Source organism: Syzygium oleosum, unplaced genomic scaffold, assembly GCF_021117445.2.
Source record: "Syzygium oleosum isolate NSW1041296 unplaced genomic scaffold, Sole_v2.1 Sole_v2.16, whole genome shotgun sequence".
NCBI lineage: Eukaryota > Viridiplantae > Streptophyta > Magnoliopsida > Myrtales > Myrtaceae > Syzygium > Syzygium oleosum.
This window is the reverse complement of record NW_026607500.1, coordinates 8,694,030-8,720,600: the sequence shown is the minus strand read 5'-3', so window position 1 is coordinate 8,720,600 and position 26,571 is coordinate 8,694,030. Positions and strand designations below refer to the sequence as shown.

Sequence of the window (26,571 nt, the reverse complement as noted above, 5' to 3'; positions counted from 1 at the left end):
GTTCCAGCTTAATTCCTGTCAACTTTCAGTTGATATCAAAGTTGCTGCTGCTGCAAATGTCCTCATTACCGGTGAAGGTGCCGCATTAGAACCCCCTGTTGCAATAAGATCTTTTATTGCCATCACTGTCATAATGATGTGAAGTTGATTCCTTGTGCCCCTCATGGACTTAAGAATGCTTGATAACTTCCTTTGTCATGACACGAAGAAGGCACTAGATGTCTAGGAGATACTTTAGTGTAAGCTTAGTTGATAGATTGCAATTAAATTTTTACTTGCTGTACATTAGAGAATGATCATTAACCAAATGTAGGCACCGCTTCAGCTGCCTGTAGATTTTGGGCGCTGGTGTCATGAGTTATCTTGAGATGAGATTGCATTCTGACCTGATGTTAACTTTGAAGTACGTGCGCTTATATTATGACATGTGTGGTCTTCAATTTTTACGTGACAAATATAGCAAGAAGTTGCCATCGATATTCTCTAGAAGTTAATTTACTAGTTAATTGCATCAGACTTTCTTTGTATCATAAATGGAAGTCGCCATATGGATTGAGTTTGGATGAGTAGTCTATAGTTTGGTGAATATGACGAATATGATTCTTTAATCTTCTACCATGGACATGCCTTTCATAACCTGACATGCTGTTCTCTTATGCCCAGAATAATATCAATGTAAACAAAAAGCAGGGACAGACTTACCTCGCCAAGAAGTTCAACAGGTGGATGCTATCGAATTTCTAGCATGTTTATAGAATGACCCTAGCAAATATTTTAAAACCTTGAGCATAAAAAGCTGTATAATGAGCAAACATGTGAAAAAGGAAGTTTCTTATTTGCATTATACAGATAGTCAAAAGTGTCAGGTGTCATATCCTGCACTGGAAGACAGTATGATCACATGGACCCGACATCTTACTTTATTTTTTCTGCAGACGTCCAAGCAGTGTCATTGCAATGGATGTGGCATTTGCAGGTATGGCTACCGTTAGCAGCAATACTCAACAGTGTCAAAGCGATTATCCATGTGAATAATGGGAGTTCTTTGCTGCCTCAATTCACAACATTCGCTATTCAATCTCTGGGTGGCGAGTGTTAGTATTTTTGAGAAAACAAGGAAGAATTCACAAACACTTGCCACAGGATGATCGGTCAGTGTAGATGAAAAATTTCATGTTTCAGGATGTTAGATGAAATTTCTAGATGCATCTCATTGCAGTCAATCATCTGTTAGGAATTTATATATCTATTTATACAGAAGTCCCCCTTCTGGATGATTGTCTTATCATTTCTCTGTCATTGATGTTGCACGTTTGATTCATCCTCACTGTATTTTCTTTCTCGGAATGGGGCGAGAGAATTTCTTCCACTGTTACAAGCGCGGTAAGCTTCAGTTATCCTGTGCTTGCGCCAGCTTAAGGAGTGATGGAAAGAACTGAAGTTAATCTGCTTCACTCGTCATGCTGTACAGGTTGCTGCTACTCAGTTTTTTTCTGTAAAACAGCCATCCTTGCGTGAAGGAGCAACGCATCATGACTGTCCTGTTTGCTTTAAGGTAAATCTCTGTAATTTGATGGTTATTACGTGCGCATTGAAATGAGAGTATAAATTAAACCAGCGGAAATGGTGATGTGCAGTTTCTATTTGATTCGAGAAATGAGGTGACAGTCTTGCCTTGCAAACACAAATTCGTAAGAGAACTTCACCAGTCAGAGTTGTTTGCTGTTTAACAACGAATAATTTGAGAGCATTCCTCGGAAAGTATTTTTGGTTTTTTTTTTCTGTGTGTGTTTAGAAAGAAAGACCCAATGGCAAAAATACAATGAAACTGCTGAGGGTATCAAAAGTTCCTTCTAAGATCTAGTACCTTAACTTTTGGTTTCCACCATGACTCAAAGCTCATTTAGCCAACCAATTGCATGAAGGGCCTACAAATTATTATTACTTATTATTGTTTCCATTGTAATTATATTATTACCATGAAATGGTGTACTCTTTTAGTGATGGGTCATATTTTCCTCCGTTCTTGATTTCTTCTAATCATATCTCTGATTAGTGGACTAAGTATAAGTGATGCCTATGTTTGCAACTCACCATGTATAAGAGTGGTTGGAGGAAAAAAAATTAAAAGTTTTAGACCTATTAAATCCCTTTTCATCACATATAGCTAACAACTCATGTTATTACCAGGTCATTGAATCTGAATTACAGAATGGGTTCATCATCCATTTTCTCACCTCTAGTGCTTAGCATACACTAAGCATTATTCCATGACATCCGCGTGGTTTTTTATAATAGCATGTCCGATCTTTGATTGAGGTGGTTAATTGCCTGTTGATTCGGCGATCTACTTAGTTCAGTTATGAAGCTGACTCACTTACAATGTTTTAATATTAATCGAATCGAGTAAAGTAAGGTGATTGTTCGAAATCTTGCGATAAGACTGGGAAGCGAAAACTGAAAATTGAGGCATGATCCCAATAGCTACGGACGCGTCAAGCTGTCCATACCGTAAATTTGGCGAACAACTCCACTAGAAGATGAGTTCATGTACTTGATTAATGGATCGGATGCTTTTGGTTGCTCTTTGATGCGTCCAACAATTGAATAAGAAATATAAGGCAAACGACTGTCTAGGAAGGACGGATATTATATAAGGCCAAACTGTTTTTTTTTTTTTGGGTCACGCATAAATACCATTTCATTCATTTAAAAGCAGTACCAAATGAGCGAAGTCAATGAGAGTCAATACATAATAAATCCCAAAGAGGTTGAGGTGGCACAGACACCCCTTTTCGGCCGGTATTCGTGATTCAGTCTGCGACTTGGTTAGCTTCTCATGGACAATGGGCCAGAGAGAGAGACGCCTTCTAATTGGGCTAGCAGTGCAGTGCATTGCATTCCTCAAAGGGACGTCTCAAAGCCCATGGGGGCTCAAACTCGGTTCAGCAGTGAATCTAATACTAGATTCATTGTTGTCTGACAGGACACTCACGTGCGCCACAGATTCATCCTTCAGCTCAGACGCCTCCCGCAGCCAGACAGCGCAACGCTTCCTTCACCGCTGGGGCTTCGATTTCGAGTGGAGAAGCAGCCCCAGCGGTCGCCCGCTTTGCAAACCCGGCCGTGAGCGCTCCCCTGTGACCCCGACACACTCCAGCCCCCGATCCCTCTGCTTTGCCTTCGAGCCAAGACCCGTCCACGGTGAATTTCCACATCCCTCTTGCTGGTGGCGACCACCGTTCTGCTGCTGTGGTCTTCTCCGACCAGCGACTCGGATCGAGGGTGCTCCGCCCGTGATAGTTGCTGCTTAGAAGGAGAGCGTCGTCTACAATTGGTCCCGGGTCGGGTCTTTGTTTGTTGGAAAACCAGGGGCGTTCCTCGCCTTCCAGATTAGCCACAGGATTCCTGCGAGCCACTCTTGAGAAGACGGATCAGCCCCGACGGTGAGCGCTTCGTCAACCCACTTGTCCATTCTTGTTAAGTTTAGCGGAGATGCGTCCACATTTAGCCTCGGATCTGACCAAAATCCTTGGTCCAGTCTCACAAGTCGAAGATATGCTCCTTGGTTTCTGGAGTTTTCCGGCAAATTTTCCTTCGTGGGTAGAGCATTTTGGCACACACACCACAAAAAAAAATCGGATTTTGGGCTCGGCATGTAGTTTCCCTATCTTAGTCCATAGGGAATGAGGCGGCTGGTATGATGATGATGCTTGTTCTGTGTTTGGCATGGGTAGTGATGCGCATAGTCTGGTGTACTCATGTCTAACCGTATACTTTCCTTTTGTGTTTCCAGTACATATCTGGTTATCCCTTTCTGAGTTTGGCTTGATCCGTATGGCAAGAATTTCTTTCACGCTGTCCTCTTCGAAGAGCTCATGCAACTGGTTTTTGTTCCATGTTTTTGTCCTTTGATCAATCAGTTCGACGACTCTTTGGGGCTCTTCTCGATTGGCTGGACCCCCAATCACTCCCTGTTCCATCCATTTGTCCTCTCTAATATCGATGCTTTCTCCATTCCTGACCAGCCCTTTGACTTCTGAACTTATCGCATCCCTTCCCGTTAAGCAAGTTTTACCACCCCCAAGATGGGCGGGAGCCCTTATTTGCTTTCCATATGCTGCCATTTGGGAAGTAAATTCCTTTTAGAAGCTGGTTCCACAAGGCAGTTGGAGATTGTGCAAGTTACTATAAGGCCAAACTCACAAAAGCAAATACGTAGGACGAGCAAAACAGTACTAGTTACTATTTAAAATGATTCTGTAAGAGTAGCTTTCTCAAAGAAAGCAATACGTCACAATACAATATGGTTCAGACCTAAAAACTAGTGCATGAGCCAAAACTGAAGCAAGTTATGTGTGTTGTTGCATCCGAGGAGCTTCCAATTTGAAAACTTATCTAAAAACCAAAAAGATTTAGAAAATTTCGGACAACTATCAATGCAAAGGGTGTTTTTTTAACTTAAAATGCCCATCACTAAAAATGTTTATAACAACTTAATGTCTGCATAATGTCGGTAATGTGATACTTTTGGTTGCTCTTTGATGTTTTCAAGAATAAAGTAAAAGCAAAAGAGAAAAGGCTTTTTGATTTCTTTATGAGACTTGAATGAGAAATTAAGGACAGAGCCCAAAATTTTATATATATTACTTATGATCCTTGATCTTGGTTAGTAACAAAATGTTTTAGCATGAGTGATCGTTGATAATACAACATTTCAGTAGTTAAATGGAGTTAATCCATTTGATACTTCAATATTTAACAGGCTCAAAGTGAAAGGGCAAAATTCCAAAGTGGGATCAAAAGCTTATATATATTCACCAAAATACCTTTTCTGATGAAAAATAATTAACAAAAGAAAAGGAACAGTGCAAAGCATTGGACTGGGATCGTTTTGTTCGGCTTTGGAGAAATGTTTTTGGGGAAATGCAAATGCTTTTGGCTAAAGGCGTTTTCCAAAATGCAAGTAGTGTTTGGTAAATTGTAATGTCAAAGTGCATGGGGAAATGACTTTGGCTTAAATGGTGTTTGGCAAAATCACTTTGAAAAGCATTTTTGCTTTTTTTTTTTATAAGAAGAAAAACACAAAACCAGCAAGACTCAGTGGCCGGCGAGGCTAAATTGGCTGCTCGTAAGCCAGATCTGCCGTCGGTAGCCTCACCTAAGGTTGCCCGACCTCAGGCGGCCATCGCCTAGGGTCGCGCGACCCAAGGCATCTTAGGCAAGGTTGCCGGCACCATATCTAGCTCGCCAGAGTCTCGTCGGACTTTTGCTGGCCGCTCGTGGTGACCTAAAACTAGCCGGTGATGTCGCGTTAAGTCGGGACATTTTCGGAATTATGAAAGTCTAGCGAGTATAATGTTGGAAGAAAAAAAGTCTTTCTGCATTCCAGAAATGCTACTTTCTAGAGGACCTTCGGACCTGCCTTGGGCTAAAGACCTTTAGAGACCTTTGGAAATGCAACTGCATTTCCCTAGAATTGAGCGAAAAACGAACCAAATGCTATTTTCATTTGCCTAAGAGACTTTAGTGTCCCAAAGCCCATTTGGAGTGCTGAATCAAACGGGGCCTAAGCGTGCCCTCATCATCGCCCTGACGCTTTGTATGTATTTGTCTAGTTTGACCACTTGTCTGAAAATATGCGATCGCCAACTGATATCTTTTTTCTTATTTGGCAAATGAGACCCGCTTTGCAACTTGAAGCTCTGTCTGTCTTTCTCTCTCTCCCCATTTTTCATCTCAACACTTGTGTATTGAAAATTTAACAGCACTTGTCTATTACCTTTGGTTTTCTTTCTTTCCCTTGCTTCTGCATTGTTATTCCTCATATATTGTCTTCTTCTTGGGCAGGCATCTCGTGTTTCCTGAGAGGCATTCTAGTTTTCTTCTCCGTCAGACTTAAAAGCAAAAATCAAGGACAGAGTCAGAGCAAAGACAAAATGCATCATCCCATTTTTGGGCATTCTTTCGCCGAGCTCGTGGCACCGATCCTTCTCCTTGGGCTCGCGATCTATTTTCTCAATAAGAAGAAGGCTAGTGTGCATAAAAATGCAGAAAATGCTAATATTGGCGCATCTGGTTCGTTGACTGCGCCGACGGGAACTAATTCCGGTGGATCTAGTTCGTCTCCAACAGAAATTAATAATGGTGCATCTAGTTCGTCGACCGTGCCGACTGGAAACCGCTACGAGGTGTTCTTGAACTTTAGAGGCCCAGATACTCGAAAAGGCTTCACCGATCACCTCTACAATGGGCTCGTTGATGCCGGAATTCGTGCTTTCAGAGACGATGAAGAGCTTCGCCAAGGCGAGGAGATCGGCCCAGATCTTTTGGCAGCCATCAAGAACAGTAAAATCCTAATCCCCATTCTCTCTGAGAATTATGGTTCGAGCAAATGGTGCCTGGATGAACTGGTTCAAATAATGGAGTGCAAGAATGATACCACGGGGACTATAGTGTTGCCTATATTCTACAAAGTAGAACCAGCTGATGTGCGATATCAAAAAGGTAGTTTCGGAGATGCATTTCGTACACGTGAGAAGTATTCCAACCCATCGACTTTGGAGAAATGGAAGCAAGCACTCATTAAAGTCTGTTCCTTGAAAGCATGGGAAGCCAAAGGGTACTTTAAATTTTTACCAAGAGATTCTCTACTAACTTTCAATTTTTTTTGGCGTTTACTGGTTGTTCTGATTCCTACCCACTTCATTTTCTTTCTTTTAATTTTGTTTAATGAAGAAAAAGCAGTTAGATCTAGCTAGCGGTAAGATCCTGCAATGCATGAGTTCTATAAGTTATTCTTCTCTTTAAAATTACCTTTAATGATATTGACCAATCCGATTATAGATTTTACTGTTGAGATGCCATTCACTTGAATAATATAATATTTTTTAAAATTAATTTTTATACTCTTGTATCTTGTAACATTGTGCCACTTTTTTTTCATATTTATAGTATAAGCTGCATTAATCTTCATCACGAACTTTTTTAATTACATATTTATTTGATATTATTATTACAACTTATCAGTGGTTCCACATGCCGTACATGTTGATTGTCAAAGCCATAATTCTTTATCTTCTCAGGTTTCATTTATCAAATCATTAATGTCTTGATTAGTTGCCATTGGAATTAGTTTTACAAAAGTTACTAGACATGTGATAATTCTTTATTATATGTTTGTTTAAATGATTTTCAATGCATTTTCCTATCTTCAACAATAAATTCTATCTCACACACCTGCATAAATTGAAGCGGTGTTCTTCTTTTGGTGAAAAATCATTCCTCGACTTCCCAATCAAATAAATATTAGATCAATTATAGTCGTAGAATCTAGATGCTCAAAAAGAAAATACAGTACAACCTGTTATCATCCCATGGCGCAGTGAAAATTGATAAGAACACCAATCTAGAATGATACTAAATCCATAACAAGAGTAGAAACTTGCAAGCGTGTAGAATTGCATAAATAAAGAAAAATTCCCTCAATTGTATTCAGGTAGTTCATAATATAGCACTCTGAATGACTTTCAGGACTTGAATTCCTCTTGCATCAAAAGATATGACCTGTTTATTAATTGATGGCTACTTGCAAGCGTGTAGAATTGCATAAATAAAGAAAAATTCCCTCAATTGTATTCAGGTAGTTCATAATATAGCACTCTGAATGACTTTCAGGACTTGAATTCCTCTTGCGTCAAAAGATATGACCTGTTTATTAATTGATGGCTGAACTCTCATATCGGGCTAACTTATTGGATATTTACCGATTCAAACGCTATAGAAAGTTTTCAATGTCACGTCCACATCAACCCTAATATCTTTAACAAACAAGTAGTTTAAAATTTAATTCAAATCCATAATTTGTGTAATATTCAAGATTCATTAGCGATACCCTCAAGTTTCTTCTGGCTCAATAAATTATGTCAGAGCAATAATGGAATGGGGCATTACATGTGAAGCAACCACCACCATTTCCTGCTTTAATCTTAGCATATAAGATGATATATGGAAGTGTGGCAAAATCAAATCTTTAAGATTTCTGATTTATCCTCTGATTTGTTTATTATTGTGTTATCATTTGTTAAACAATATAAAATCGCTATTGCCCTATGTTTGAACTCTTGTCATGTTTGACAGGTATGAAGGAGAATTGGTAAAATCGGTTGTCCAACAAGTGTTATTCGAGCTGAAGAAGAAGTTTGAGTTGGTTATTCCTGAGAATTTGATCGGAATTGATAGTCATGTGAAGAAGATTATGGAATTTGTAGATAATAATTCTCGTGCCACCCTATTTGTTGGCATTTACGGAATGGGAGGCATTGGTAAGACTACTCTTGCGAAAACCATCTACAACAAGCTCTCCAATCAATTTGAACACCGTAGCTTCATTGCTGATATCAGGGAATCATGGAAGCGTAATGGCATTCATTACTTACAGAATCAGTTAATCCATGGCATATTGAATCAAGAAAATCAAGTTCGTAATGAAGATGAAGGGATTAAGTTCCTCTCATCCATGCTTAAAGGTAAGAAGGCCCTCGTTCTTCTTGATGATGTGGATGATAATCATCACTTGAAGGCTTTGGCTGGAAATCAGAGTTGGTTTTCTTCGGGAAGTATGATCTTCATTACCACCCGAAACAAGAGTATTCTTGACAACACTGGGGTAGACTACCAGTATGAACATGAGGAAATGGATAGGGATAACTCTTTGATTCTATTTAGTAGACATGCTTTTCGAAGGGACTCTCCTCCAAGTGAATTTGAGGACCTCACTCATGATGTTGTATCCACCACTGGAGGGCTTCCCTTATCTCTTGAGGTCTTAGGTTCATTTTTGTGTGGAAAAGAGCCAAAACTATGGAGAGGCACGACAAAGAAGTTAAGAAAAGTCCCTCATGAGAAAGTGCAAGAAAAGTTAAGGATAAGTTACGAAGCATTAACGCATGAACAAAAACAAATTTTTTTGGATATCGCCTGTTTTTTCATTGGCACTGACAAGAGCATCGCATCCTACATGTGGGATGCATGTGACTTTTTCCCGGAGGAGGGAATTGAAGTATTGAGATTTCTATCATTAATAAAAGTTGGAGATAATGATGAGCTCATAATGCATGACCAATTGAGAGATCTTGGTAGGGAAATCGTCCGCGAGGAAAACAAGACGGAGCCTGGGAACCGTAGTAGGCTATGGGACTCCAAGGAAGTCTTGGAAGTGCTAAAGGGAAATGAGGTAATCATTTCTCTTCTTTTGCTCCCTTAGTTCATGTTCTACTGTCAAAGTGACGTTGGTCCTCTACTTCGTGCTTGCTCTAGTGAGTAGAGAACCTTCTAATATTATTGTCCTCGTGTCGCTTCATTGACATGATTAAAAAGCAGGAGGTTGCTCTCTCTTAGCAAGTACTGCAGCTTTTCTGAGATTTTTCTTACACAAGTGTACATCACGAAGTTTTTTTCAAAAATGAGGTACTTTCAAATTTATTATATACTTGATAGGGATATTCTACATTGAAAAAATCTGAATTTATATAATTGATTTGGTTACGTGCTTGACACGTGCAACAAATAACTTGACTATGCTACTGTGTACAATAACTACTTAGGATATATAAATCATAGAATTCTAACCTCCAGGTGTTAGAATTGATACAATTGGAGTAACTGTGCCCCCATTTTTCATGAAATTTCAATCATTATACCCTAATTGAGAATGGAAGGGTGTTTTATTTTATGTTATATTAGGTTAGGAATTACCTTTTACCAAATTCACGTGATAGAACAGGACAATATATAGACATACATAACGTTCAGCATACTTCATGCAATGACCATTTAAAAGAGAAATGTCTTATTTTTTCCACATAAAAAGTCCCAGAGATAAATACTCTAAAATTCTATTTTGTATATAATTAAGTATGTGATTGTATTCTATTACTTTGAATACGTCATTCAGTTTGATTCAAAGTAAGTTGCTCAAAAGACTAGCACTTGTTTGTGTTTTCAACGTGCAACCTATTTATAATCTCAAGTACTAGCAATGTCAAAACTAATGTCTATTTATTATGTCTTTTGTATTACATCATAAATAAGCTAAAATAACCACAAGAAAAATTAATACGCTGTAAATTTTATATCTAAATAAATTGTTGTGACTAACTTTTATAACTAAAAAGGTGCATTATTTGACGTAATTATTTCAGTATTTTTGTTGGGTTCATTACGTTTAAATCAAAGTAGTTTTGATAAAACTGATACAAGATCTTCTTTTAAGTTTATTCCTACGTTTAATCAAAATATATAAATTTATCTTCATGTGTTATCTAAAGGTACAATCAACTTTGATAAAAAAAAACAAAAAGCATGTGAAGTGCGAAGCATGGACATGAGCACTAGGACGACTTACAAATAAACAAAAAATGAAAGACATTTAAAGCATAATTGAAACACATTCATAACACACTCCTTGGATATTAGTGAGTATACATCCAAATAAAAAAGGGCACAAGCTTTAGAACCAGGAACAAAAATAATACAACCTTAAAAAATCCTAAAAAGAAGCCTAATCTTTTGCACGTAGGATGAAAATAACATAACTTTTCAAGCATCCCAGAGAAAAACTCAACCTTTCATTTGTAGGACAAAAACATTGACGCACATTACAAATTATTTCTATTCTCACTGTAAGTCGCCAAGCGTCATCCTACATTGCTCATGGTACTGACATGCACAATGAACCCCTTTAATCATGACCACAAAAGACATTTACAAAATGCTAAAAATTTGGTAACAAAGAGTATAAATAAAAAGAACGACGTCGGTTTTGTGTTAGCACAATGAGCCATGTAGGGTGTCTATGGTGATTTGATGATGATTTTGGACAGAACTTGTAACGGTTTCCCTTTTTTTCCACGATAAAAGGTTGAGTCTTGTTTTGGTATGTTCACAAAGTTGTGTATTTTTGTCCTATATGTAAAAGGTTAGGCCTTTTTTTTTTTTTTGAAAAGTTTGAAAGATTGTATTACTTTTGCCCCAAATACAAACGGTCGGGCTTGTTTATGAGATTTCGCCATGAGTATACTCAAACTCTGTCGATAGATTATTGAAGATTAAAAAATTACACACTTGAAGACAAAGAATTTTGTTGACAGATAGGATTTCTTAATATTTTAAGAGAGAAGTTTATCAGGGAAATGACGAATCCGAGCATGATTACTTCTCTTGGAAGTTGCTTCCTTTTGTTATAACTACTCTTCTCTTGAATTCCTATCAGGTGTTGAGATCTAATTCATTCTCCACTAATTATGTCATTCTCCCCTGAGTATCCATGAAATCTTGTAAAACATTGTGAATTACAATTAAACATTTTTCTCGTTCGGAGAAACTGACCCGGATTTAGAAATCCATGAAATTTCTGCATTACTTGTAAACTTCTCATGCATGAGTGATTTTTCTTGGTGAAAGCTTGCTGCACATTTGGATTAGAAATATTTCAAATCTATTCTGATGAAGCAATTATTCGTTCCATTGATTCAAAAATGGATTAGAAATAGTTGTTCTCTCAAATCAGGAATAACTATTCCTAGGGGCCCAAGGAACTAATAGCTATTCCATGAAACCTAGAATAGCTTCAAAATTCATAATTAAAAAATGACTTTGCATTTTTATTCATGAATTATTTTAAATTAAAGCAAAGTTAGTAAATAAGGATTGTTTATTATACAAGAAAATTTCAATTAATAATATATGCTAACAATAATAGAGAGCATAAATATAATTATTATTTCAAGTTACTATCAATAAAAGAAAAATCATATCGGAAAATATTAATATAACTACTATCACAAGTTTAGTTACTCATAATGAGTTACGAATCCAATGGCAAAAACAAAAACAATTATATTTTATTTTAATTGTAAGTAGCAAAGTTAGGTAATATACACGAAAATACATAAGAAAAAGGGAAAAGAAAAGGACTTTATAAGGTTAAATTTTCTTTATTTTAAGAGAAGTTTGTTTTTCCCAATTGTCACAATTATTACAATAACCATGTCTCTACGTGATTATAGTTCATTTGGATATCTAATATGAAAATTGTGGAGATAGAAAATATATTTCTATTAAAATTGATCAAATCAACTTTTGATTTTGCACAGTGTAATTTACTTAAATCACATGTATTGCTAACTAGTATAGTAATGAAGCTACATTACAGGAAAGAAGAGGGTTAACAAGTTGTTAAGTTTTACATTTGACCCATTAGATCAAAGTGTAAAAGTACGTTTATAACATTTATAAGAAACTATAAACTATTGTTCAGAACAAAATAAAACACGAAAAAAGAGAACATCATAATTTTTTTTAAGATCCAAGTACTTTTTCAAAATCAAAGCTGACATCCCTCACTTTGTTAGCCTTTATCAATACAGTTTATTGGCTAAGGAAGCAATCATATGTTCACTTTGCTAGTCTCTAAAAGACATCGATCCATGTTAATAGCGATATGAACAATGATATTAGATTATTTTAATTGGATATAAGTAGTGTTAATGAACATTGATTCTTACTTATAGGGAATAGAAAAGATTGAGGCCATTTATATTTTATTTTAAGCCTGAAGAGCATAGTAGATTGTGGATCTATGAGGAAGCCCTAGATGTGCTTGACAACAACATGGTAAGAGTTTTCTCTACTTGTCGTAGTTAGTGAATGTGGGTCCATCTTCCATTTCTTGTTTGAGATAAAAATAATTGTCAGTTTTGAGTCCCCAAAACTTGTTGCTTTACTAGCAAAAGAGCTCTTTTGATTAATTGCTGTATTTGCTTGATTCTAAAACATAATTGAGGAACAACTTCTTAGTTATGGAAGATTGATATATATCTTTACCTGGTAGCATTGTGATGGGGATACTTCGCTTTTGGTAACTTCAATGCAACAACAAACCTACAAAAGCAAAATGTTAGACAGAGTACTTCTAGAGAAAACCTGACATTTATAAATAGTTGCGGCTGTGCTTTTCCCACATACTTGTTTGATGCAAGTGTCTGATGTTTGGATTTGTCTTTTAGTTTCTTGTGAGGTCTTTTTTTTTTCTTTTACTAAGCATTGACTGCTTATGAGTTGTTTGGTATGATAAATGAGACCTCCATTCATTTGTGACGATTTAGCTATCTTGGTTCCTGTATTATTCAAGTTGGGTTAAGCGTATCCCTTAAGTATTATTGGTTGTGCAATTTAGTCCCCCATCTATTTTTGTTTTTGCTCAATATAGTCCCCTACCTTTCACTTTTTTGTGCATTCAAGTCCTTTGTGGTCAATTGTTAGTTGACACCGTCAATTTGTTGACGTGGCATTTGTATTTATTTATGATATACGAGCAACCATGTAATATAACCCTTTAAACATATATTATTTTTGTTGTCTAGACTTTTCATAATTGGGGATAGTCTCTTTCTATGAATCTGCTAATACATTTTCTTTTGTGACGATGTATGATTTTTCTATTAATTTCCGATAATAAGTATTTGTTAAATATAGGCTATCATGTTATAATAATTATTTGTCTATTGTTCAACTCTTAGTGAGCATCTTATTTTGCAAAGATTTAGTTAACATTTATATCATCATTTTATTTTTGTGAAATGAAAACTAGTTTAGGGTAAATGTGACACGAGTCTACCAATTTATGGTTTTTTGTGACGTGAAAATTAGTGTGGTGTAAATGTGGAAAAAGTCTACTAGTTTGGGATTTTTGATATTATTAACCAAAGTAAATATGGTCTTGAATTTTGTGTGATGATAAATTTTCATTATTAGCATGAAAGTTAAAAGGTGATCCATTAAAAGCAATTATAACTAATGGAAGATTTGTACAAGCATCAAACAAGCATGTGCAAATGTCGTAAGTATCGCTAGTTAAGAAAAACTAAATAGTCACATTAGGATGCAAAACATATTGAAATAACAAGACTATTGAAAAAAAATGCTACTGATGCTTTTCGGTGAGCATATTATCGTACGAAGGAAAATATAATCAACTGAATAGAACATTGCTTAGAAGTGAAAAAAAAATGTATCTATGAAGTTGTTGACAAAAATACAATAAATATACAAGAAACTTTTAACGTAAAAACAAGTGGCGTCTCATATGAAAGAATAAAAGTTTGAAGGAAAAGTTGAAACCACCAAATAGATCCGTAATATTGACTCTTATGATTTGCGCTCAACGTGCAATTCATCATCTAAAACAAAAAACGAATTTGAGTTCCTGAAATATTAGGTTATGACAAAAGATAAATGCAGAAGACTCAAGTTCTTTATGAATACAATTTTGTCAATCTTCATGTCCAATCTGTTCATACGGAAGGTCTCATTAATATATGGAAAAATTGATCAAAATTTAGATGACTACTACTTCACGGTAACAAAATCAATACGACAACGAAAAGATAGCATCAAACATCTATAGTAATAAAAAGAAAGTAAGAATCATCTATAGAACATTCGATATTATCAATTTTCCTTCCACGTACAATGCAAAACCCTCAGCGAAGAAACACATGATAAGAAAGGAACGTAAAACACATGCGTACCTTTTGCGATGACATTCTCGTTTTCATTTTGATATTTAGAATTGCAAATGTAGTATACCAGAAAGAGTGGGGGGATTCTACAATTTGGATTCCTTAATTTTGATACATGTTTTGATGGCAAGTTTGATGGATGTATTTGAACTGTTAGAGTCGCATTGGTTCACATACACATGATAGGAGTATATGTAGTGTTATTTCACATATAAATGGCATGAATTTTGATAGATATATTTGAATTAGTGTATGCATGAAGAGAGGCCTTCTATTGTAGTCACAAATGGATACAAATTTTGGAAATTCAGAGGGTGCAAATTGCGAAGGGCATATTTGGAAGAGGAAAACTTCGGGAACAACCGCTTGAGCTTCTCATCTTTACATAGATTAGATAAAAATATGCAACCACAACCCGTCATTTCACAAAATTTTAAAGGGAGAAGCCTACGCCATGATAGTATGACAACAAATTGAAATCAATGCATTTCATCTTATATCAGTTGGTTCCATCTCATCATTCAATACTGAAGGTGCACAATGTTTCCAAGTTGCAGGGCACTAGAAAGATCGAGGCCCTTTCTCTTGGCGAATGGAGTACGGAAGAAAGATACACAGCTGAACAATTTAAAGAAATGACCAACTTGAGGTTCCTTCAAGCAGATGGTGCGAATTTCACCGGAGATTTCCAAAGCTTACTTCCTAAATTAAGATGGCTTCAATGGAAGGGATGTCCCTCGGATTTCGTTGCGACCAACTTTCATCCGAAGAAATTAGTTGTACTCGATTTGTCAAACAGTGAAATTTCGGAGGACTGGGGAGGATGGGCTCCACTCAAGGTAAGATGTAAAGAAGGCATTGAAGTATTTTCAATATAATTTTTTTCCTTGTACATATAACATTTGAAAATTGATTTTCATAATTAAACTAGTCGTTTCTCTTTAATCTCATACTATTGAAGGAATACATGGTGCCCAATGAATGCATCTCTCTTCCATGTGAATTAGTCATCTACTACTTGATAATAAAAGTTGCTTCTATTTAATCAGTAAACATTTCCTTTGAAATGTTATTCAGAAATATATGTAGTCGGCACTTGTATATCCCCAACATTCTTTTGCAATTGATGTGCTTAAAAAATATTTATATGTTGGCATAGCCAAACACTACTAAAAAAGACATTTAAAATTAAACAAGACAACTGTGAAGGAGTCGGGGAGCATGGGTATTTTTTGAGGAATTCTAAAAAGTCAAAAACATAAGGAGTAGTGAAAAATCACAGGCTGCTAGAGTCCAATGACATTGAGGTACCATTTCTTTTTTTCAGATGGCAACCAAGCTCAAAGTTCTCGACCTCGAGAATTGTTTATCTTTGAAAAGAACTCCCGACTTGTCTGCTTTCGAAAGCTTGGAGATTTTGATTCTTGAAAATTGTACAAATCTAGAAGAGATTCATCCTTCTGTTGGGGACATCAGGACCCTCGTTTACTTGGACGTCTCTCATTGTGGAAGATTTAAGAACCTACCGGCAGGAGTAGGTAGAATGGTAAAATTGAGGGAGCTTTGCATAAATTACACTGATATACAAGAGATTCCTATTTCGAGAGGTTGTTTGATGAAGTTGGCGACTCTATGTGCCATAAGTTGTAAACGACTTTCTCAACTTCCTAAATCTATGGGCTCCCTTGTCTCCTTAATTCTATTGGACTTATCTTATTCAGCAATTGAAGAATTACCTGAATCCATTAGTTCCATGAAGAAGCTGGAGACTTTGAGTGCCTTTGAATGTAGACAGTTAGCTAGCATACCCAGCTCCATAGGCAATCTAGCATCCCTACAAAGCTTGTCCTTACATAACTGCTCCTCATTGACAGAGATCCCCGACTTGATTGGAAAATTGGCATCATTGACTGAGCTGGACTTAGGAAACACATCGATTACGAAATTACCTGAAAGCATTTGGAATATGCCAAATTTGAGGATCTTGAACATAAATAGAACTAACATAAAGGAATTGCCTGATGCCATCGGGAAGTTGGCAAAACTCCAAAAGTTGAACGCCTCCCTATGCAAAAATCTAGAACGACTACCTAGTAATGTATGCGAATTGGTTTCGCTCGAGGAGCTTTATTTAGAACAATCCATCATTTCGAGCTTGCCAGAAAGCATTTCTAAGCTCTCTTCTCTCCAAGTGCTCAGGGTTGGATATTGTGAAAAACTCCGAGAATTACCAGAACTGCCCTCTGGCTTAACAGCTCTAACTATCACCTGCCAGAGGCCGTCGTTGCCCAATCTTTCCCAGCTGTCCCGTCTCAAGACACTCACTCTTTCTAATTGCCCTCAGCTTGAATGTGTCCCAGAGCTTCCCATTGGACTATCGAAGCTTGATATTAATGGTTGCGGAAAATTGAAAGCGTTCACGAATTTGTCAAACTCGAAGCACTTATCAGATTTGAGGCTCCGCCGTTGCTTTGATCTCGCAGAAGTCACTGGCTTGAAAGGTTCACATTGCCTATCCAACTTACCTACAGGGAAATGCCCTAAGATATCTAGGGTTGATGGGATTGAAGATTCTTCGAAATTGATGAGCCCAAAGGCATCTCAGCTCGATGGATTGCTAGATCTTTCCGATTCAAAGATTCTGCAGAGAATGGACGCCGGAGCAAGTTGCGCGAATTCAGTTGAAATCCAAGACCTTGGTGGATCAAAATCCTCTCAAGTGTCGGATATCCTTAAGTGCACGTCCGCCGGACAATTGCTAGACTTTTCCAGTTTTAAATACCTGAGAAGCCTTTCTGTTCAGGATTGCGATAGTGTAACTGAAATTCAAGGCCTCGATGGATCAGAATCCTTGACAGATTTGCATATTGGCCTGTGCTCTTCCCTTACATCGGTGGACCTCTCGAAAAAACAGAATCTGCGGCGTTTTGCTTTTATCGAATGCGACAATTTAGTTGAAATTCGAGGGCTCGGGAGCTATACACCCTCGCCAGATTTCGATATTTTTGAATGCCCGCATATTATGGGACCTGATGATGGGTACTTCATTTTTCCTTCATGATGGAGGGATCCGCTGAAGTGGAGTTGGGAGGTCGGAGGTCGTCTGGGCCGTGGGGGGGCGGTGGGGGGAAGGATCTCACAGACAGACAGAAGGTGTGTCGGATCTCCTCCCATTTTCTCTTCCCATTCCCTCATTTATTCATTCATTCTTTTCTCTTCCTCTCTTTTCGTTCTTAACCGTTTCATTTTCTCGCTCATCATCATCAGTTGCGTTCGGAGAAAGAGCGAGAGAGAACGGAAGGAGAGCAGAAGTATTCGCGACTGAGGGGAGGGGGGGTTCACCGAGCCCTCGCTTCCTCTCTCCATTTTTTCCCTTCCCCCTCAGGGGGCTCCGAAGCGATCGTTGCTCGCAGACTTTTTGGCCGATTCCTCGAGCTCGAATTCCGATTTCCAGAACTAGATTGAGATGGTTAGTTCTTCTTCTGTTGATTGATGCTTGATTCGCCTGGTTACTTCTTCTCCTCCTCCTTCTTGAATGGTGGAAGGTTGGGGTTGATGTTGTTCCTGTGGAAGTTTAATGGTAGCGCCTGTGTTGTGTATGTATACAAAGAAAATTATGTCAAAGAAGCAAAGGGATTTAGCATTAGCCTGGCGGATATCCTTTCTGGCAGGGTGCTTGTATTTACTGATGAAGTGAAAATTGATTGATGTCGGCGAGTCTTCTTGAATGAGGATTGCTTCATAATACATACTAATTCAGGGATTGATGTTTGTCTACTCACACACAAACTAATACACAATCAATCAAATATGAACTATGGGTATGGGTTGTACCTTTCCATTCTGAGGAGTTTCTCCCTTGCATGAACACAGCATGTGTGACGTTTGCTGGTGGCGAAAGGAATATTAAAAAAGCGGGAGGCAAGATTATTGTGTTCGGTTGTCTGCCTAGTTCTTGGGGCATGAACTTTTGTCTTCCCAGCTCAAAGCACTCTTTGCCTTCCTCTTCAAATGATGTAAAGGAGTCAAAGTTATTTGATGACACTGTTACTTGGATATTCATATATGTTAAATTGTTTTTCCTGTATTTAGTTGCTCCCAAACATTCATGTAATAAAAGAAGTATCTTACACTCCTTTGCTAGGACTGAATGGGGTCAACGAGGTTAACCTATGTCCAAGTATTTGCCTTTTCATCTCTGCTTTTTGAGTGATAAGCTGGTGGAATTTCCACTCTTCATTGATGGTACATCATTGTTATGCTATGCTGAATGCTGATAAGTTCCTCTGGATTAGTCAGAGCATTATGACTAGTGGCTATTAATTATACCTATGCAAGATTTTTACCTTGAAATTCGTTTTTAGGATTTCTATCTGTATAGGTGCAATTAAAAAGATGGAAATTGGTCACATCAAAATCATTCCTAGTTGGGATCAGTAGGAGGATCATTGGATCCATAAAGTTAACCCTAATTAGCAGGTTGGCCTTTAGATTTTGTTTTAGATGTACTACGGGTCACGCACAATGAGAACTGGGGCCTAATTTGGTTTCCTATGAGATTGAGTCCTGATTAAATAGACAAAGTAGGATATTTGGGACTGGGATTAGGAATCCCATTCTACTTCTGAAACAATATTCAAAGGCCAAACCTGTTAATTAGGGCTAACTTTGGGGATTGAACTATAAGGGGATTATAAATGAGAATGAGGTGTTGCCCTCATCCTGAATTAGATTGTATGGAAGATTTAATTGGTGGTCGTGGCAAGGCTGAACATACTTTCTACACAGACTTGGGTGAATCCATAAGCCTTTTGCTGGAGTAAGAATAACTTTTTATTGCTGGAGTTGGAAGTGGGCTCTATCTTCATGAGAGCTTGGGTTGGGGTAATGGAAGGTCTTCTGTGCCTCCACAAACAGCAGTGCAGCACAATGCCAACAACTTTGTGCGGCAACCATCTCTTCTGGCTGGGGACGGAATTTTTTTTTACGTCATAGCATATAGCTCTTTACCCTGTTTATTTCTTTCATCCTCCTGTCTTCTTCTTTTCACTGCCGTCATCTGGTTTTGCGATTGTTTCATTCTCTTCTTTACTTTTGCCCCAGATGCTTCTCTAGTTAACTTTCTTTAAGGGGTAGGAGAGCTTCTTCAGTGATGTGCTTCTGCTGTGGTGATGCTCCTTCTTTTGTCTTCTACTTTTGAGATTCATTCCCTCTTTTCAAAGATAACACACAGGTGTTAGTACAGAAAAAAGATCAAGAATCTATCATTTTAGACCTTAATTTTCTGTAGTCTTATGATCATTGATTCAAAGTATGGTCCAATTTCAATCATTTAGGATCAATCTTAACAACCTTTAGGTTAGATTTTATACTGCAGGGATTGCCTCCCATATGTGTACTGATTAGATAATGAACAGTCGTTTTATGTAGCTGTGACATGCCATCTATGTATAACTATCGAGGTGGGAATGTGCTTGCCATATCGACGTGGGAATTGGCTCTAGGCAATCTGTTGGGATGCAAGATCTCAGGCCTGGTGCTTGTGCTTTAGAATCTAGTATGGTGGAATCCTCTAGAATCTAGTATTGTGGAATCCTTGTCAGTTTCCCACCTTGTGTTTCTGGATTCTCTCTCATGATTGACCCAAATTTTTACTTCCTGTTCTCCTACTCATGTTTGATACACATCACATTTTTTTCATGTCTAGTTCATGTTACATTTCATGATACGTCCTTTATGGGGATATTATAGTGCTTGTGCTGTTTTCAAGTTTTCAATTGGCAGGGATCCTCTTCATAGAGATACATGTAATTGTATTGCACCTTGCTATTGTCCCTTTTTGTTCCTTTATTGACCATATTTTCATTCTAGAGTGACAAATTTTCCATGCTATTAATCGAATAGTTCAAATCAAAGTTTTAATTGTGATCTAGATGTGATAAAGTCATTCACTCGATTGGATGGTGACCAACATGTTGCTGTTTTCTTATCAACAGGCTGTGATAGCAATGGTGCAGCAGGCTATGCAATATGTTGACCAGACAACTGATCTTGAGACCAAGATAGGGCTTATTAAGACACTTAACTCTGTCGCTGTTGGGAAGGTGAATATGTGTAATCAAACTCTATTTCAGCTTATATTCATTGGCAATCTGTTTTTGTTTCGTGGTTTCTATAGCTAGTTTTGTCATGCCAGATATATGTCGAAATTGAGGTTGATCAAGAAACTTGCAAAAATAAAGGAAGAACGGGGTCTTATAGCAGAAGCTATTGATTTGATGCAAGAAATCGGGGTAACTTGAATTTGACTTCTGTTGTCATGTAATTGGTTTTTCCTTGTCCAACATTCCTGTGATGGGTTTGAAGTGCAGGTAGAAAGTTTTGGAGCAACGGCAAAGACAGAGAAGATTGCCTTGATTTTTTAACAAGTACGGGTTTTTGTATTGCTTTTAGCCGTTTATGCACTATTACTATGATTGGTTTTCTGATCGATGGATTTTGCAGGTTCGTCTGTGCATAGATTGCGAGGATTATGTCTGTGTACATATCTTTTCCAGGAAGATCAGCCCCTGAGTGTTTGATGCAGATCCTTCTAAAGGGAAGAAAAAGCCTAAAGAAGATGAAAACGTTGTGGAACAAGTGCCAGCTGATATTCCGTCTCTTCTGGAGTTGAAACGGATATACTATGACTCATGATACGGTAAATTGGTGTTTTGCTTTTTCTGATGTTGTGTCTACTATCTTTTAGCTAATTTGTTTTTGCCGATCAAGTACAATGAAACTTTATGGCTCTATATATATGGCGCATACTCTTCTTCCTTTCTAGCTTTATCGCAAACTCTGACGTTCCAGATGTACTTGATGGATTTGAACTCACATCTTAGTATACCTCGCATTTATGTGGTTAACGATGTAGGTATTACTCACATAACAATGACTACCTTGAGATTTGTCGATACTATAAGGCAATATATGAGATTCCATCAGTGAAGGGCAACCCAGAGCAGTGGATACCGTTGAAGCTCTTTCCTTGTCAAGTCTTCACTGAGTTTTTCAAGGCACAGCTGTTCATTCTGTGATTTAATTGAATGCAGGTTCTAAGGCACATGAACCTATGCAGTTTCTAAGGCACATGAACCTATGCGGTCAAGCCTTCTTAATGCCACTTTAGAGGATAAACATCTCTCAGAAATTCCCCAATTCAGGTACCATCTTTGAATTGTTCTTGGTAATTGGTTGTACATCTTGCAATATCTCAATAATGTGCCATAGAATTCGATCAACCATGCCTTTGATATTTTAACGCAGGTTGCTGCTGAAACAATTGGTCGCGGTGGAGGTCATCCAATGGACTCCTCTTTAAAGTACTTTCAAAGATGAAATTTGAGAATGAGAAAACATGCTAGGAGGTGGACATGTTGAGAAGGCGGCAGAAAATCTTAGACAGGGCCCAATCATAGTCAACAGAAGAATTTTGGCTTCTCCTGGGCAATACAAGCTACCTTTAGCTAGGAGCCTCTTTGGAGAATCATCGAACATGTAATTACAGAACTTGTCATTTTTCTTCTTTTCATTGGATCATCATTCAGATGTGACTCACTCTATTTTCTGCAGAATATTAGTGCCGTTTGAAGTATTGCTTAAGGATTACCTTAAAGAGACTTGCAGAGCTGTTATGCCTTAGTATCGAGGTCTGATTATATGGAACTTTTGTGTATGTTTTTTTATCAATGTCACTCTTTATGAATGATTGCCTAGACCCCTCATTTTACCCTGAGCAGCCTCTCTGCCTGTGATCCCTGATTGGGGCATGGTTGCTGGACTTGGATACAAGTTCCAAAATATGTGTAAAAGAGCTTTTGGTGCATTGAAAGCCAAAGGCTTGTCATGGATTTGAGAATGTTGTCTTCATAGTTTTGTTTTGTACTCTTGGCTTAGTCAACTTCTGCTCATAAACTTATTGTAGCTGTAAGTGTCATTGCCTGGCATTGTGAAACCATTTCTTGTGCCATGGAGCCTGAAATTTTAATGTGCTTTAGAAGGGTGGGAGGAGCTCTGCTATATTGCTAGATATAGCTGAGAAAGCTTTTCTGCTAGTATTAACACTCACCATTTCCTGTGTTACAATTGATTGAATCACTCATGGAAAATAGCTCTGTTTTTGGATTCTCTTACTGCTGTTGTTGAGAGCTTTAATCAATCACATGCCTCAATTTGTTAAATCAACACTATCATCTGATAGATAGACCATATAATGATAATTATGCAAGCTCGTTTGATATTCTATCAGCATGACCTCTTCTATATTACCATTTTAGGAAGCTGAGAAGCATCTCTCCTTAATGGTTTTTTCCAAGTCCCTGGTGGTAAAGATAGACTGGCCAATAGGAATTGTCAGTTTCCAGACGACAAAGGACAGCAATGAGATTTTTAACTCGGAGCAACAAATTTGGAAAAGCTGCTTGACCTTGTCGAGAAAAGTTGTCATCAAATCCCCAAGGAAACCACGGTTCATGAGGCTGCTTTGAGAGGTTGAAGATGTTTTTAGTTGAATAAATGATCTGTCTCCCCTCGAGCATCTCTCTCTCTCTCTCTCTCTCTCTCTCCCCGAAGAATGCTGTTTCACATTGTGGTCTGAAGTGGGGACCGGAGATATTCATGATAGAACTCTGGCGTAGCTGTCTTAGATTTGATTGCATATTTTGTAGGGGGACCAGATCCGGGCTTGTTTCGGACTGAAATGATATACTGAATATACTTTCTGTATAGGAATTTAGTTTGGTCTTTTCATCTTTCTTCTTCCTCTTTCCCCCCGTCCTTTTAATCGAAGATTTGTGGGCTTTCGGGGTCCCGAACTTGTACCATTGGAACTGTTATCAGCGCAAGATGTGCACTCATTTGGACGGAAATAAGCACCTTGTTACAGAATTGTGTTTCGCATTACAAATATTGCTGATGCTTGTGTTTTTCGAACAGCGGGGATAACATTAGCTCTCTAAAGAGTAAAGGTTTAATGAATGCTACTTTTCCATGTCATTTCACATCTGAAATGGGCACCTATTTCTGGGGAGCTTCATTTCAATAAGATAATTGCATTTTTTATTTTCTCAAAAGACGTTACTTTTCTCCAAGTTGATACCTGATACGGGATGAACCTTGTCCTATAGATTTCCAGCTCCTTCATTTTCTTTATGGAAACCGAAAAGATTGGGAAAAGTTGTGGTCACGACAACTTTTGACCATGGAAGAAGCCGTCCCGGAAGGCCGTCTTGCCTTAGCAAGCGTCCCCTCTCTCCACTTGGGCTACGATCTTTCCAGGCAAAAGACGTGACCACAAATTTTACTTTCCGTAGAATCTCGAGTTCGGTCCTTGTTGAGAACTTGCGATGATTTCTGAAGGTGGGTTTCTTTGTTTGTGGATAAAAAACATTGCGGCTGAGACGGAAGTGTCGGGGAGAGGATAAGCGCTCGTCCCTACCGATCTGAGCATCACAACGCCCTACGGAACATACGCTCAAATTGGTAAATTGCAACTTCTTACCACAAAACATTCTTTCAATCCTTGTTCTGGATAATCAATGAGGGCTGAATCAAATCGCTTTACATTTGTTGCTTCAGCGCTGGGATCAGGTTTGGCATGGAAGCATTCGATCGACATCAGTGCAGGCGTGATCAATGCGTACTACAGAGGCCCAGTTGGGGTAATCCTGTTCAACCTCTCGGACGTCAACTTTGAAGTGAAGGTCGGCGACAGGGTTGCGCAGCTGATCATGGAGAAGATCGTGACTCCCGATGTTGCGGAGGTTGAGCACCTCGACTAGACTCTGAGGGGCGAGGGCGGGTTTGGGTTGATGGGGGTGTGAGGTCCGTGTGCTAGGTTTTGGCAATCAAATTTATTGTCTATAGGTTTATTTTCATTGGGTTTTAGGTTGTGCCTAGGATGCACGCAGGCTGGCATGAGCATTCTGTTGGTGAGAAATCTTGTCGAACACTTGGTGTGTAATCTGCTAATCGCTATGTGCTCAGCCCCTCTCTCTTTTATTGTGAAATATATTTGGATCCCGCTTTTCGAGTTGCTAGTTTGCTGGGTTGAGCCTTGCGGCAAGTAATTAGCTAGTCAACTGCTGGCTTACGTATTAGTCCTAGGTGATGGTATTGGGCAACTATATAAGGGGATTCTCAGTGCTTTTACCTAAACTTCTTGGTTTAGTGCCATGATTATGGAATATGTGTGACATTGTTGACTTAGCGGATGCACTATCTTGCAAATGATTTTTTTTAGGGTCTACCACCTCCTTTTGCATTAATTATTGAAGTTAACTTTCCCCGGGTAATAAATTATTCAAGTCGGCAAGATTTGGAAGAATTGCTTAAAAGATGTGCTTTTGGAACTCTTTATTGAATGAAGATTGGGGTTTATATTTCTGTGGAAGTCCAATGGTGCTCCTGCGTAAACAAAGAATGGGTAAAAAGCAAAAGGTTAGCCTGGGATATCCTTTCTAGCAGGGTACTTGTATTTACTTTATGAAGCGAAATTGATCAACATCAATGAGTCTTCGTCACCAAAGGAGTACAAAGTGAGTATCCACCATAACCCCTAGTGTTGTCGCTTGCTCTCAAAAGCAAAAAAAAGAGGAGGAAACAACATACTCAATAGGTAGAAATTGTTGAAATATTACTTGGTAACTTAAAGGAAACATTCAACTAAGATTAGTTATCGGTAAATATCTCCCTAATCTATCAAGTCAATGTAAGATCTTCCGATGTTGCATCCTATCAAGAACACTAATTGGAAGTTCTCATTAACAAAGCAGAGAAATAACTCTTTCAACTGAGTAGGAAAATAATGCACAAAGCTATGAGGATAAGCTGGACATTGTGGTACTATCTACTAGTATTTAGTAGGCAGTTACTAACAAAATACTTTGAACTTGTACTTTTACAAGATGGACCCTCCCTTTGGAATTGAAGTAAACATCTGTGAGTGAAGGATTGAAAGATAGATATCCTTAGTCTATGATGACAAAGGGAAAAGGCACATTGTTTAAGTTAAGAAAAGGCAGATTGTTTAAGTTAAGTAGTTTTATTTTGTTTCATCATCTCTTCAGGGTTTAGCGAAGTCAGTAGTTGGTGCTCCTCTTTGATTTTATTTCTGGTTAGTAGATTTGGTTTACGATTTGAATTATCTTGTATAGGGATGGATTCTTTTTGTTTTAGATGGACAGGTATTTCCTTGATGCCTTACTTATTATACCTTTTACATAAAAAAGAAACCGGGGAGAAAAAAAATTGAGATTGGGTGCTAGAGGGGTGATTCAAAATGCTAATCCTTGTTAGTAGATTTGGTTTAGGATTTCAATTATCTTGAACTGTCGTTGTGTGTAGTTGTAACATGCCATCTAATGAGTGTATGTTGGCATATCTATATGGGTATTGGCTCTGTGCAATCTCTAGAGATGCAAGAATCCAGGCCTGGTGCTTGTGCTCTAGAATCTAGTATTGGGGAATCCTCTTCAGTTTCTCGCCTTGTGTTTCTGGATTCTTCCCCATGTATGCCCAAATTTTCACATCTTCTCGTTCTCCTACAAATGTATGAATCACAAGACTCTTTTCTCAAGTCAAGTTTAGGATACATTTCATGATATGCTTTATATGGGGATAATATAGTGCTCATGCTGGTTGCAAATATTTTCAATTGGCTTGGATACTCTTGATAGAGATAGCTGTAGTTGTATTGCACCTTGCTATTACCCCTTTCGGTTCCTTTTTGAACTGTATTTTCTTTCTAGAATGAATAATTTTCTAATCAAATGTTCAACTCAAAGTTTTAATCGTGCGCTAGACACAATCAAGTCATGACTTGATTGGATGGTGACATATGCATTGCTATTGCTATTTTCTTATCAACAGGCTATGACAGCAATGTTGCAGCAGGCTATGCAATTTATTGACTGGAGTCCTGATCTTGAGACCAAGATAGAGGTTATTA

At 38.0% G+C, this 26,571-nt stretch overlaps 1 protein-coding gene and 1 long non-coding RNA gene across 8 annotated transcripts; both read left to right on the top strand.

Annotated features, from left to right (window-relative positions):
* The first annotated feature begins 2,991 nt into the window (after positions 1 to 2,991).
* LOC115663518 (disease resistance protein L6-like) lies at positions 2,992 to 23,366 on the top strand. 7 transcript variants are annotated; one of them, XM_056318800.1, is made up of 12 exons: positions 2,992 to 3,446; positions 5,851 to 6,622; positions 8,140 to 9,235; positions 15,140 to 15,421; positions 20,579 to 20,686; positions 20,779 to 20,875; positions 20,954 to 21,010; positions 21,087 to 21,282; positions 21,703 to 21,787; positions 21,891 to 22,121; positions 22,205 to 22,273; positions 22,901 to 23,366. In XM_056318800.1, exons 2-6 carry the CDS (start codon positions 5,940 to 5,942, stop codon positions 20,854 to 20,856), a joined length of 2,247 nt encoding a protein of 748 aa, XP_056174775.1. In that variant the 5' UTR covers positions 2,992 to 3,446; positions 5,851 to 5,939; the 3' UTR covers positions 20,857 to 20,875; positions 20,954 to 21,010; positions 21,087 to 21,282; positions 21,703 to 21,787; positions 21,891 to 22,121; positions 22,205 to 22,273; positions 22,901 to 23,366. The 7 variants fall into 7 exon arrangements, with proteins under 7 accessions (XP_056174775.1, XP_056174773.1, XP_056174778.1 ...); XM_056318798.1 differs by having other exon boundaries at positions 22,197 to 22,273; XM_056318803.1 differs by lacking the exon at positions 20,779 to 20,875 and having other exon boundaries at positions 22,197 to 22,273.
* LOC130140165 (uncharacterized) lies at positions 17,854 to 19,576 on the top strand. Its single transcript, XR_008818162.1, has 3 exons — positions 17,854 to 18,051; positions 18,456 to 18,612; positions 19,371 to 19,576. It is a non-coding gene; the product is annotated as an uncharacterized LOC130140165 (long non-coding RNA).
* Positions 23,367 to 26,571: the final 3,205 nt, after the last annotated feature.

Excerpts from the sequence above, each read along its gene's own strand:
- LOC115663518 (XM_056318799.1), top strand. The coding sequence starts at position 5,940 with ATGCATCATCCCATTTTTGGGCATTCTTTCGCCGAGCTCGTGGCACCG. Across the intron at positions 6,623-8,139 it reads AAAGCATGGGAAGCCAAAGG|GTATGAAGGAGAATTGGTAA; the intron begins GTACTTTAAATT and ends CATGTTTGACAG. Across the intron at positions 15,422-20,578 it reads GAGGATGGGCTCCACTCAAG|GCTGTGATAGCAATGGTGCA; the intron begins GTAAGATGTAAA and ends TCTTATCAACAG.